The following is a 13,258-nucleotide window of genomic DNA, read 5'->3' as shown; positions in this document are numbered from 1 at the left end:
TTAATTTCCTTTTAAGTCATGGCCATAGTTAATACCAGATTCGGCAGGAAGCAGGCATTCCATGCCTGTTGGGCTTATACGAACATGAAAAAGAGTTTATACTTGACATTTCCTTTAAAAACATAATGAAAACCTTTTGCTCTTTCAAGTCCCAAACTTGTATTAGTTTCTGAGAGTCTATTACTTTAAAAATGCATTTGTTGGCTCTGATTGCTTGGATAACTGTCAAAAAAGAATTAAGGGTAGGCTCTTCATTAGAGTTTTGCAGCTAGATGACAGAGAAGAATGAAAAACAAAAGCAAGATGCTGAACTGCACATTCATTCTCTGCCCTCCTAAGGTATGTTTTTGATAAATAAGAGGTCATTTATGACACCAAGCTCTGATTCTTCACTGGCAGTACTCCATCAGTTAGGAGAAAGGAAAGAATATGTAGTATTTCCACACATCACCCCAATTCTCTTTTTTGTTTTACCCTGTAATGTTATACACAGCTGTCTACCTGGTGCCTGAACCAAACAGTCAGACAAGTATTGGTAACAGCAGAGATCCAAAAGCAGTTTCCTCAGGTGCTACAGTCCATTTTCCATCAGCTGTGGTCTGTACCCTTGCTACATATGTAATGGAGGGCTAAAACCTCCACGGTGTATCCACAAATACATTTGGGTTAGATCAGTGCTGCAAAGGTTTTTAGATGACAGTTTTCTCCATGCAGAAGGTACAAAAAGGCCAAGACCAGGTAGTTACGAGATCAGGATGCAGCAGTTTAAACAGAGCTCTTGCAAGGTCTCATAGTCAAAAAATAACCAACCTGGCTCCTCCACTATAAAATCTATATGGGAACAAAGGTACGTCTTGCTCTATAGGTGTCAAAGCTCCTTAGAAATGGCATGGCTTCATACTATGTGTAAGGTAGCATATACAAAGGCGTAAATCAACTGTTAAAAACCACAACCTAAGGAAATGAACAGCTATGTGGTGTGCTCTGTCATGATCAACATGATCATGATTTACTTCTTTATATTGCATTACTCAAAATTAATACACCAATGGTCTAGATATGCTGTCAAATAGATTCTGAGGTTTAAAAGTAACTTGAAATATGAATAATAAGCACTGTGGATATGTGTAGACATTCACACATGTACTCACACATACACAGGCAGATATGTGCTGGTTATTTGTAAAAAAATTTTTTTTAACCTAAATTCTTGCTACAGAAACTGCTTATATTCATACCCAAGGAGTAAAAGTGCAATTAGGATTATCATTAAAACTTAACTGTCTAAGAAGTGACAGAGGCATCCTAGTTTTAGTGACTTCAAAGGGGATCTGGGACCTTAGTAACTTTTCTTAAAACACACTGAGTCCAAAATGTTTTTAGAAAACAGTGTCACCTCAAGGACATACTGTTCTCCTTACATTATCAGCTGGCTCAGGTTGGAAGCCAGAAGACATCAGGATGGAGTAGGGGTTTAGCCATCTTCAGAGAGGCAGGGACCTACCTCCATGACCATGCTGGACCCGGGCTAGTGGGAAGATCTACACACTAAGTAGAATAGGCTTGACAAATCCAAGGGTTAAGAGCAGCACTTCCAGGGACCAAAGCATGCACAAAGCAGGTTATTACATTGGATCTGTGAATAAACTCTGTTTTCAAAAAGCAGTTCAGAAATACCAGACTTTAACTCCTGACCATGACTTGAAGTAGCCACCCTTGTCATGGCAAGTTGTAGGAATTTGAGTCCATACAAGAAAGTGTAATGGATGGTTGATAATAGGCAGAAATCTCAAAGCTTTGAGATAAAAACACAACAGTCCAGGAGTGAATGAGAACACCTATTAACTTCTGCTAGCTTAGGTGTCATTCGATTTTTCCTCTCCAGATCTGGAACAGCTCTGATAAACAACAATGGTAGTTGACTCTCTCAAATATTTCACATCTACTTTATTTGTGATAGTTTTAACAGCTATTCATTCTCTTAATCCAAAAGGGAAGATCCATAAGGCAGTGGTGTTTGCATTTAATTGTAAAACACTTGTAATAATAAAACAATAGCCAGGAACCACTTATCCAGAATGCAATATTGACATACAGTTAAAGCACGGATAACAAAGTAAGGAATTTTTTTTTTTTTTCGGTTAAGTGCTTTTTCACCATTCCATTTATTTTATTACAGCCAAGATTTTAAAAAAGTGCTGAAGAAGCGTGTTTTGACAGAGAGTGAATAATCTGCAAAATTGGAATGTAAATGACTTAAAAAGCTGGTGTCTGAGATCACCATATGCTTCATCTGAGAATGAAACTCTAGGACTCTAGATGCAAGTTTTATTTTGGATATCCTACGATTTGTGAAGGCAGAAGTATTCTCAGCTATTATCACAAAATCACGGAATGATCAAAGTTAGAAGGGAGCTCTGGGGGTCATCTGGTCCCACTCCCTTGTTCAAGCACAGCCACTTTGAGCAGATTGCCCAGAACCACATCCAGATAGCAAGGAGGGAGACTTCACTAGCTCTCTGGGCAACCTGTTGCAGTGCTCAGTCACCCACACACTAAATAAACATTTCCTGAGGTTCAAAGGTAACCTCTTCTGTTTCAGTTTGTGCCCATTGCCCCTTGTCCTGGCAATGGGCACCACTAAAAAGAGCTCATCTCCATCCTCTTTGCAACCTCCCTTCAGGTATTTATGGACATTGAGAATATTCATACCCTGAGCCTCCTCTTTTCCAGGCTGAACAGTCCCAACCCTCTCAGCATTTTTTCACAGGAGAGGTGCTCCAGTCCTATCATATTGGTGGCCCTACACTGAACTCTTTCCAGAATGTCCAGGTCTCTCTTGCACTGGGGGGCAGAAATGGACACAGTACTTCAGTACTGAGTAGAGGAGAAGGATCACCTCTCTTGACCCAGTAGTGATACTTTGCCAAATGCAGCCAGCAATACTGTTAACCTTCTTAGAGACAAGGGCACGTTGCTGACTCGTACACAATTTGGGATCCATGAGAACCCCCACATCATCTTCTGCCAAGCTGCTTTGCAGACAGGTGGTCACCAGCACACACTGGTGCATGAGGTTGCTCCTCCCCGGGCACAGACTTTGTACTTCCCCTTGTTGAACTGCATGAAACTTTTGTCAGCCCATCCCTCTAGTCTTTCAGAGTCCCTCTGGATGGTGGCATGGCACTCTGGAACATCAGCCAATCCCTCCAGTTTTGTTATCTGCAAATTTACTGAGTGTTCACTCTATCACATCATCCAGACTATTAATTAAGATCTTAAACATGACAGGACCCAGTATTGATCCCCGAGGTACACTGCTAGTGACTAGCCTCCAACTAGACTTTGCAGCACTGTCCACTACTTTCTTGGTCAGCCAGTTTTTGATCTACCTCAAGTATTCCCTGACCTAATTCTCTTCCAAACATACGTCTTTCTTGCTCCAGCCTTTGCCCTGGTCCCTGAGATTCCTGAAGGCCAGTCTTGCCAGTAAAGACCAAGGCAAAGGAGGCATTCAATACATCAGCCTTTTCCCTGTTTTGCGTAACTTGGTCCTCCATCTCATTCAAGCAATGTGTCCACATCATTTTCCCTTGGTTTTTTTTTTTCTTTTTTGTCACCTACGTACTTACAGAAGCCCTTCTTGTTGTTTTTCATTCCTGACCAAATTCAGTTCCATTTGTGCTTTAGCTTTCCTAACTTCCCCCTGTATGCTCAGATAATGTCTCTATATTCCTCCCATGCTACCTGCTCTTGCCTCCACCCTCTGTACATTTCCTTTTTTGAGTTTGGCCAGGAGCTACTTGCTCATCCACGTAGGCCTCCTTGCATTTCTGCTCATTGGGATGGACCATTCTTGATCTTGGAGGAGCTGATCCTTGAGTATCAACCAGCTTTCTTGGGCCCCTCTTCCCTCCAGGGCTTTATCCCATAGGATTCTTCCAAGCAGATCTCTGAAGAGATCAAAGTCTGCTCTCCTGAAGTCCAAAGTTGTGATATTGTTTTTCACCCTCCTCCCTGCCCTCAGGATCCTTAACTCCACCATCTTATGGTCACTGCAGCTAAGGCTACCTTTGACTTTCCCATTCCCAATAAGACCGTCCTTTTTGGTGAGGATGAGGTCTGTAAGAGCACCTCCTCTCATTGGCTCCTCTATCACTTGGAGGAAGAAGTTATAACCAACACACTCCAGGAACCTTCTGATTGCTTATGTCGTGCTATGCTGTTGCTCCAGTAGCTATCAGGGTGAAGGAAGTCCCCCAGGAAGACCAGAGAGAACATGAGTTTGTTCCTGTGTGTCTGCAAGGGGCCTCATCTGCTTGCTCTACCTGGTCACGTGGCCTGTAGCAAACTCCTACAATAATGTCCTCCCTTTAATCCTAATATATAAATTCTGTCAGCTCCTCATCTATCCCCAGGCACAGCTCCGTGCCTCCCAGCTATTCCTATGTAAATCCTCTATTCACAAAGAAGACAACAGCCCATCCTTCCTGAAGAGTCTGTATCCTTTCATTGCAACACCTCAGTCATAGGAGCCATCCGGTCGCATCTCTGTGATCTCAATAAGGTCATAGCCCTGCAAACATACACAAATCTCTAACATGCCCCATACTGCATGTGTTAGTGTTAGGATCTTTAGAGGTGCACCCCAGCATGTTGTGTTCCTAGAAGTGAGTAATTGGCACCTAGTTCAAGCACCTGAAGTTGAGACACAGTTTTCTGAGCCTCTGATGGCTAAAACAAAGTCCCATTTAGTTGCATCAAGCTGACTGCCAAAATCATTTGTTGCCTTGGCAAACTTAGACCAAGAAAATATTTCTGAATAAAGAAGATAAGCAAAGGCAATTGATGGAAAATTTCATTGAGAGATCCAACTACTGGAAGAAACAAAACAAAAAGAAGTCTAAGTTTCAGCGTTCACTAAAGAACCATTTTCTGATTTTTCATTTGTTAATGCATGAAAAATCAGGGTTAAATATGTGCAAAAATCTATACCAGGATACATCACAGATAGTTTCACACCCAAGTATCACGGGATCAAGTAGACAAAGTAGGGGAAAAAGGAGGGCAGTTGGTGAAAAAGCTGTTTTTGTAAGGACAGTTGAGAGAATGCAACGATGCAAAAGGAAATATCTAGTAGTTATATCCTGGGAGGAATATATAAGAGGTCATAATGACAGGTATTATTATGCTGGTTTGTCCCCCCACCCCCAGGGTGGGGGAATGTAGTTCTATTATGACCAGCACCAAACAGTTAATGAGTAATGAACCCTACACATTCCTAAACTTTAATTCAGCCAAATAGATAAATAATCTTTAAAATTTATTTAAAAAAAAATCATATGAGCATTTTATTGTATAAGAACAGGTTTAGAAATTGCTTAACGTTCAAGCGCTTTGTTGAATAAAGAACTCTGCTGCCAGACCTAGTACACACTCAACCACGGCAGAATTATCAGAGATGGCTCCTTAACCTCTTATCTATGAAAAAAAGCAGAGAGAAGAAGGAAAGGAAATGCTGCTAATGTTTTACTTTTTCATGAGAAAGGATGGAACTGGTCGGGCACCAGTGGTACTCAAATATTTATTAAAATCAGCAGGAGCTCTCTCTACTGTTGGGACCTGCATCAGGCCTGAGGAAAGGAAGAAGGATCAGCTGGAATGAAGAAGAAAATGGAAAACGAGTATGAATCTCATTCCACATACCATAAAAGAACTGACATGTTTTGAATAATAATTATGATACTTTAACCATTGCTTTGGGTGATTACACAATTCCATCACTGTTACGCATTGTTAACTGAACCTTTTGTGCAAAGAAGCTACTTAATGAAGTGGTGGGGTGACTGAAAGTATTTAACCTCCCTGCTTTTAACCAGCTAGATTTGAAGCAGATTGCACCTACTTATAATCTACACATTAATTTCTCCCTCACTGTTCTCTTTGAGACTTTTATTCTATCAGAATTATGGATATTCAAAGGCTGTCCAAGACCGAGGAAACCTGTTCACTGAAATACCCCACAGTACTGACAACGAATTCTCTTTTAGAAGAATAAAATTTAGCATACATAGTCTGTGGGAAGTAACAATTCTGAAACTATAAAGCTGCAGCAATGCTCAAACTAACCCACAAGCTCTAAAATAAATAAATAGATAAATGTTTTCTATTGTAAGCTTCATGGGAAAATTGTTCATCTTATGGTACGTCAGTTGAGGGCATAACTGAGCCATTTGGGAAACTTTCTCTTTTCTACTATTCACATAATAGCCTTCTAGAAGGAAAAACTGTTTTAAATCCTTCTTTATTTATCAGTTCTTCTAAGAAACTATTTTGTTAAGTTTTGAAGATGCCTTTTTTTTTTTTTCCTAAAAAAAACTTTACTGCCCTCCTGCTGAAAATCACTATAAAACTGGATTGAAGTGACTGAAAACTATCCAGCCCATTTTCCAGATGACATTTCACAGCTGTCAAACAGAAGGCAGGATACTGAAGTGAAGATGTAATTGTTTCCAGTAACAGACATTACATTTCAGCATAACTTCACCTGTCTGAGACCACCTGGTAAACTAACTGATACAGCAATTAAAATTGCTCAATGTTTTCAAAAACCATTTTGTTTTCCCCTTTCTGAGTCATAAAAAAATATGATGATAGACAACTTGCATTGAAAGAACCAGACATTGTGTTGAAAAACCTTGAAAATAACTTCAGTCCCTACTGTTACATAGTCTGCATCAGGGAAGCTCTCATCTTCCCCAAGATTCTCATGTACTTAAAAACGTTTACAACAGGAACACCATCATATGAATTAACCTAACTGTCCTGCAGCCTAGCACAGAAGATCTAACATTGGCAAAAAAATATATTCTTAAGGATTCTTCTTTTATTCTTGACTTTTCTGTTGCATAACAATATAAGAAAATGATGCTAAAGACATATGAGCTTGTGGGCACTTGGTGTCAATGCTGTTATTTGCTTAGTATTCAGTCCAAAACTATTTAAAATATTTCTTCCTGGGAAGAACTAGTCTTCATCCTATTCCTCCCATCTGTACAAATAAGTCTTTAATAGCAGAAGCCAGAAAACTGCTGGGAGAAGATGGACTGTTAATCTATGTAATACCGGTGACTACACTCTGAGTAGCGTAGTATCCTCATATTTGCATAATTTCACCCAGAGATATTAAGATAAAATATGGAAGCCTACTGTACAGATAGGATAATATGGAAATCCATTCAGACCATCTCTTTTCCTTACTTTGCACAAGTGTCTTGATTTTGACTGTGACAGAGTTAATTTTCTTCATAAAGGCTTATATGATGTTGTGTTCTGGACTATTTTTTTTTAAATAAAATGGTACTGATAATATGCAGATGTTTTACTTGTTGCTGAGCAGTGCTTGCACAGAGTCAACGACTTTTCTGCTTCTCATGCTACCCTGCCAACAATGAGGCTGGCACAAGAGTGCACAAGAAGCTAGGAGGGGACACAGACTGGAGGGGACAACTGACCCAAACTGACCAAAGGGATATTCCATACCATATGACATCATGCTCAGCAATAAAAGCTGGGGTAAAGAAGGAGGAGAGGGAAAACACCTTGAGTGATGGTGTTTGCCTTCCCAAGAAACCGTTACGTGTTCCAATTGGAATTGGGACTGGAAATGGCTGAATATCTGCCTGCTGACGGAAAGCAGCAAATGAACTCCTTGTTCTGCTTTGCTTGCATGTACAACTTTGGCTTTATCTAGTAAGCTGTCTTCATCTTCACCCACAAGTTTCTGTGCTTTTACCTGTCTGATTCTCTCCCCAATCCTACCTGGGGAAAGTGAGCAAGCAGCTGTGTGATGCTTAGCTGCTTAGGAGGGTTAAACCACAATGAATGGCAACTCATTACTTAAAAAGTAATATGCTTCAGTGGAAAAGCACTAGGCTGAGAATCAGGAAACATGAAGTCTTTCATGTTGCTTGCTGACTAACTTTGAAAAAGTCGCCTTACTTCACTTTGCACTTCAGTTTTCACTGTTGTTTGCTAATACTAGATAGCAAGACTGATACACTTTAAAAAAAAAAAAAGAGAGAGAGAGAAAACAGCTATGCAAAACACATGTGTTTTGTACTGTGAAATGTTATAAGCTGTAAAAACACCAGTCCTTTACGTGAAATTATCAGAAACAATATGCAAACAAGTATCTATCTATCACACTCAACATCCCAAAAGCATGCCAAAAGTTGCTGCTCTGAAGTCTAACCTCACCAATGTCCCTTACAGGATTATACTCAAGAAAAATAAATTCAAAGATGTGGTTAAAAAGCAGAGATTAAGATAATGAGTTTTCAGGTAACACTGGGATTTGCTCAGGAAGTATTGTCTAAAGAAACTGAGCTGGGGCGAATGCTGACATTCAGTCCTAACTCCAGTCCAGAAAGAATTGGGAATTCCATAGTTACTGTCACAGCAGCCCCTCACAAGAGGCTGACTAACCTCCCAATGAGGAGACCTAACCAAAAGATATCATCTCAAACCTGTGGTACTAGTGCCAATTTTAGGTTAGCTTAATTTGATTTCAAGAGGAAAAAAATGCTTGTCCTGTATAATCCCACTAGAAAAATCTACTCACCCTTCAAAAATACAAAGCAAACAAACAAACACTTTTGAAAACAAAGTCATGAAGTCAAATTTATGTTATTTTCCCCTCAAATTTGCATTAAGACTTCTTGGCATACTCTGAGGCAGAATGTCTAACATCACAATTATTTCAACTACCCATCAGTAGGAACTCAGATGGCCTGTTGTATAACTAAATATCTTTGTGTTGGAAGAGATCAAGAGAAATTCAGTAACATGGAAACATCATATTTTAAGCTGTTGTTTGTTGACTCCTTTTTCACGTTCCAGATGTAAAATAAAGCCAGTGATGTTAATACATCCTTCCCATATGTTTTCTATTCCATAATAGGAACATAAATTGGAGCCTATGCCAGCTTTGTAGGCTATTCCATCATTTGAACTCATTTTATAATCAATCTTTTGAGAATTATTGGCTCAGCTTCCCCTATAATTCATACTAATTTTCAAATGATGAAATGTAATTGTTTTCAGAGAGGAAACACTTGATTTATGCTGATATATGAGAAAAGAATGCACACCATCCATTTAATTCAACTCAGTATTCCATTTAAATCTAATGTCTCTCTCCTTCTCCCAGCCTACCTACCAACCCCCATAACCTCCTAAAAATGGGTATTCCTATTGTCTGGTGCTAAGGAAAGTATAACATCCTAATATCTGATGTAAATCTACCCTTTTTTAGTTTGAAACCATTACCTCTTATCTTGTCACTACACTCCCTGATAAACAGTCCCTCCCCATCTTTCCTGTAGCCCCCTTTTAAGTACTGGGAGGCCACTCCAAGGTCTCCCTGGAACCTTCTCTTCTCTAGGCTAAATAACCTCAACTTTCTCAGCCTGTCTTCGTAGGAGAGGTGTTCTAGCCCTCCGATCATCCTCACGGCCAACCTCTGGACCTGCTCTAACAGTTCTATGTCCTTCTTATGCTACAGGCCTCAGAGGTGAGCACAGTACTTCAGGAGGGATGTCACGAGAGCAGACAGTCCTGGTGGGTTGTCACGAGAGCAGACAATCCTGGTCCCAGCTGAGTGACAAATTAGTAATGTTCCTTCTAGCGAAGCATATTGCATGAAGATCCTAAAACTGGACTCAGAGTTCTAGAGCTAAGAGTTAATAGAAAATTGCTATTTATCAATCCCTGAAAAAAAAAAAAAGTCACAGTGATTTTTCTCTACATGACAATATTATGATTTTTATGTTTAATATTGTTGGTAAGATCACAGGGTAATGGTTCTTTAGCAAGAGATCACTAGAGATCATTGGATATGCTTTCAAATGGAATAAAGTTCCTTCTTCTAATTCTAATGGAAGGCAAAAAATACAGCCCTTTAAAAAGTCACTTGCCTAGGACTGAATTCTAGCCATCTTACACCTCAGAGGAAAGCAATTCTGGCAGGAAAACATTGATATTTCCTTAGCAGCTTTTTATAATAAAATTGTTATTTGAAGATGCTTGGTTTGAAACGTCAGACAAAAGAATGACGGAGATAGTTTCACAGAGCATACATGAAATAGTCAAAGGGGAACTGAAACCAGTAAAGATTATATAATGCATGTATTCACACTTTACCATGTGTGTGGTGTATTATTCATGAATTTCTGAAAAACTAATCCTAAAACGTTTCAACATGGCATGTTTTCAAAAGGGAATTGAAATGAGAGAAGACACTTAAGCATGTGAGGGGAACACTACTATAGTATGCAGAGCCCAGTTAGCAAAAACATTTAAACATATGCTTAAAACTAATTTAAATCTGTCGCTGAATTGATTTTTTTAGAGGTAACTCAGAAGAAAATGCGTCAAACTTCAAAGGTCCGGAGGTTTGCTTAATAAACCAGAAATAGAGATGCCTGAATGCGCCTCTGGAATGAGTTGTGTGGTACTGAGACTGTCAGCTAGTGCTCTGCAGAGATTTCTGGTACTTTCAATTTGCAGTTGTGCCTGAGAGGCTACTATTCTGGCAGCTTTTCTGGTTTTGCTGAGTTATAAAATCAAAGGTAGCCTATGACTCCAGATCAAATGGGTTTTAAACCAAAATTATTTGTAGTTGATAGAACTTTCATACCCATGAAAAGCTGGTACATGTTCTTCAGGATTATCAACCCATCCTCAATTTTGGGCTTATCTTTTCCATAACTGCCCCGAAACGCAATTTAGGTGCACATTCCAGGACGATAGTGAATATTTGCATCAGCGTGAACACGAACGCTTTCTCTGGTGTCACCAGCGGCCGGTATCGCGACAGAACAGCACGCTGCCGAACCAAGCCCTGCACGCTCAGCACCCGCTCCCAAACCAGAAGGGCCACCACGATGCTGCGTTACGCTCACCCAGGTTACTGCTGCCACCCAAGTTACCGACCGCCAGCGCCGGGAGGCGCGGAGCAGCCTCGGGCCGGCTCCCCGCGGCCAGCCCCGGAGCCCCGCGGCGGTGGCAGGCGCCTTCCCCCGGCCCCTCGAGCACGGCGGGGGGGGGCTGCGAAACCCGTCCCGACGCCCCCGTTCCTCGCCGCGGCTAGGGAGCAAACCCCGCGTACCTTCATCATCGTCTCGGCCTCTCCTGGCGGCGGTGGGCGGCGGGGCAGCGCGCTCCCTCGGCACGGCAGGCTCGCCCGGCCGCCCATGGGGCGTCCCCGCCGCCGCTTCTCGGCCCCCGGGCCCCTGCCCTGCGCTAACTTCGGGCTCCTCGCCCGCCGCCGGGAGCCATCGCCCCCCCCGGCACCTGCTCGGCCGGTAGCTGGGTGTGCTGAGCCGGGTTAGCAGCCCGCTTTTTCCCCTCAGAGCGGCTCTCGGAGGTCCTTCCCTGCCTGCTTCCCCTTTTGTTGCCGGGCTCTAGGCTGACCACACCGTGCCCCCTCCGAGGCCAGGGGAACAAATCAGAGCCGGTGCTGGCTGGAGCTGCGTCTCCAGCTGGGGAAACAGACTTCCCTTGCCTGGTGGGAGGGTTTTTTGGATCACTGAGTGGTATGGATACAATAACAAAGAAACTAATAACTCACGAAACAGACTGTTTAAGAGGGTGCGCCGTCTTTGTGAAGGAGAAAAGCGAACTTTCCAGCAATCTGTCACCAAGGCAAGCTGATAGTGCCGAAGTAACTTGAGAGTTAAAAATACGTATTTGAAGTCGACACTGAGAATAACTTAGAATTTCAGAAGGGGAGAACCTACAACAACGTCCCTCTTCTTTCTGTAATCTGCCTGCCAACTAATTAATTCATTATTTCCCTTTAGTTTTTAACAGAACTTATTCTTCCTGACTGCAAAAGGGTGCATACTGCTAACAGGGCAGAAAGGACAACCAACGATAACCATGGGATGGAAACACAGCACTGTAAGCTTAGAGATGGGGGCTCTCTTCCATCTTTGCCATAGACATTTGATATTCAGTGTAATTTAAGTTTGCAGAAGTGTGCTGCAATTTTGCACATTTTAATTCTCAGATCTCCAGCTACAGAAGAGACACGGCTACGTTGTCAACAATGCTGAGAATCTGTAGCTCCCACCAGGACCAATGGGTGTAACTCTGGATAACTCTTGCTACTGTAATTATGGATCATGGGCAAAACTTTTAGCTGTGTTCTCTTTGGGTTTCCAAGTTTACTCCTCTGGGAAAAAAAAAAAAAAAAAAAAAGGACAAAGTATAAATCAGTGCTTCCTTGCCTCCCAGGGGTCCTGAGAAGTTCAAACCACATTTGCCTCATTCTCATGCTGTAAAAAGATGTCTGTAACAGAACGGCAGTGAGAGTTCAATATCTATTTCCAAACATTTGAATTTCAGCAGCAGAATCTTAAAATAGATTTGGAGGAACTGGGTCAATCAGTTTTGTTTTTTCTCAGGGAATAGAAGAGATAAGAAGTCTTTTTAAACATATATGTGGTGATAACATCTGGCATGTTATGATGTAAGTCAAAACTATTTTATACAGAAAAAAAGGAAAGTAAGTTAAATTGTTTTTAACACTATTTTTATTTGTTTCTACGTCTTGGATGTTCTAACTGAGTACTTGGTCCCCGTTATGCAAAGCACTCTACTGATAGAGAGAGACTTAAGTCATTTTGTTTCATAAAATGTGTTGTTCTTCTGCGCGAAGGAAATGAAGGAAATCAAGTATATGCTGTCTAGTCTACACGGGGTCATTTCTAGGGTGTCAGCTCATTTTCACTGTATAAATCTTCTCATGTTGTTCTGCTGTCTGTCCTCCCCCCCGCCCCCAATTGCTTAAACTCTGTCTTCAAAGAGCCTGAATGCAGAAATGGGTAAGTTCTGAAGGGCAAGGAATAGATTAGGGGAGAAAAGGTCACTGCACAGGAAGAGCTATTCTTAGATAACTTGAAGGTCTGATGTTGTCATATAAGTTTTTCATTGAGAAGTCATCATGAATGATGAGCTGCATTTGAAACATCCCAAACTGATCGGTCATTATATGGGAAAGTGTATGTGTAGGTGACTTTTACAACCTAGTCAAAAGCAACCTCACCAAACTAGCAGTTGTACTGGCTTACCCACTCCAAGGGATGTTCATCCTGTATTCATTGACTGAACCTCTTCTGAAAGAATTTTCACTGCTTTACCTTAATGGAATTATCACTTCCATTGCTTTAGTGCTTCAAACCTACTTTTAATT

General features: G+C 41.3%; 1 protein-coding gene across 4 annotated transcripts in view; it reads right to left on the bottom strand.

The window, feature by feature from the left end:
* TNS3 (tensin 3) overlaps positions 1-11,552 on the bottom strand; it is a 258,158-nt gene extending 246,606 nt beyond the window's left edge. For 2 of the 4 annotated variants that reach the window (XM_080581763.1, XM_080581764.1), the window contains exon 1: positions 11,171-11,465. Coding sequence is in view for 1 of the 4 variants with exons in the window: in XM_080581770.1 (XP_080437896.1) it covers positions 11,171-11,257 (87 nt within the window). In the remaining 3 variants the exon portion in view is untranslated. Of the gene's footprint in view, positions 1-11,170 lie in introns of all 4 variants that reach the window. The other 2 variants (XM_080581770.1, XM_080581772.1) reach the window with 2 other exon arrangements.
* Positions 11,553-13,258: the final 1,706 nt, after the last annotated feature.

Source organism: Anser brachyrhynchus, assembly GCF_964034855.1.
Source record: "Anser brachyrhynchus genome assembly, chromosome: 2".
NCBI lineage: Eukaryota > Metazoa > Chordata > Aves > Anseriformes > Anatidae > Anser > Anser brachyrhynchus.
The sequence above is the reverse complement of the archived record's forward strand: the minus strand, read 5'-3'. Positions and strand labels throughout refer to the sequence as shown.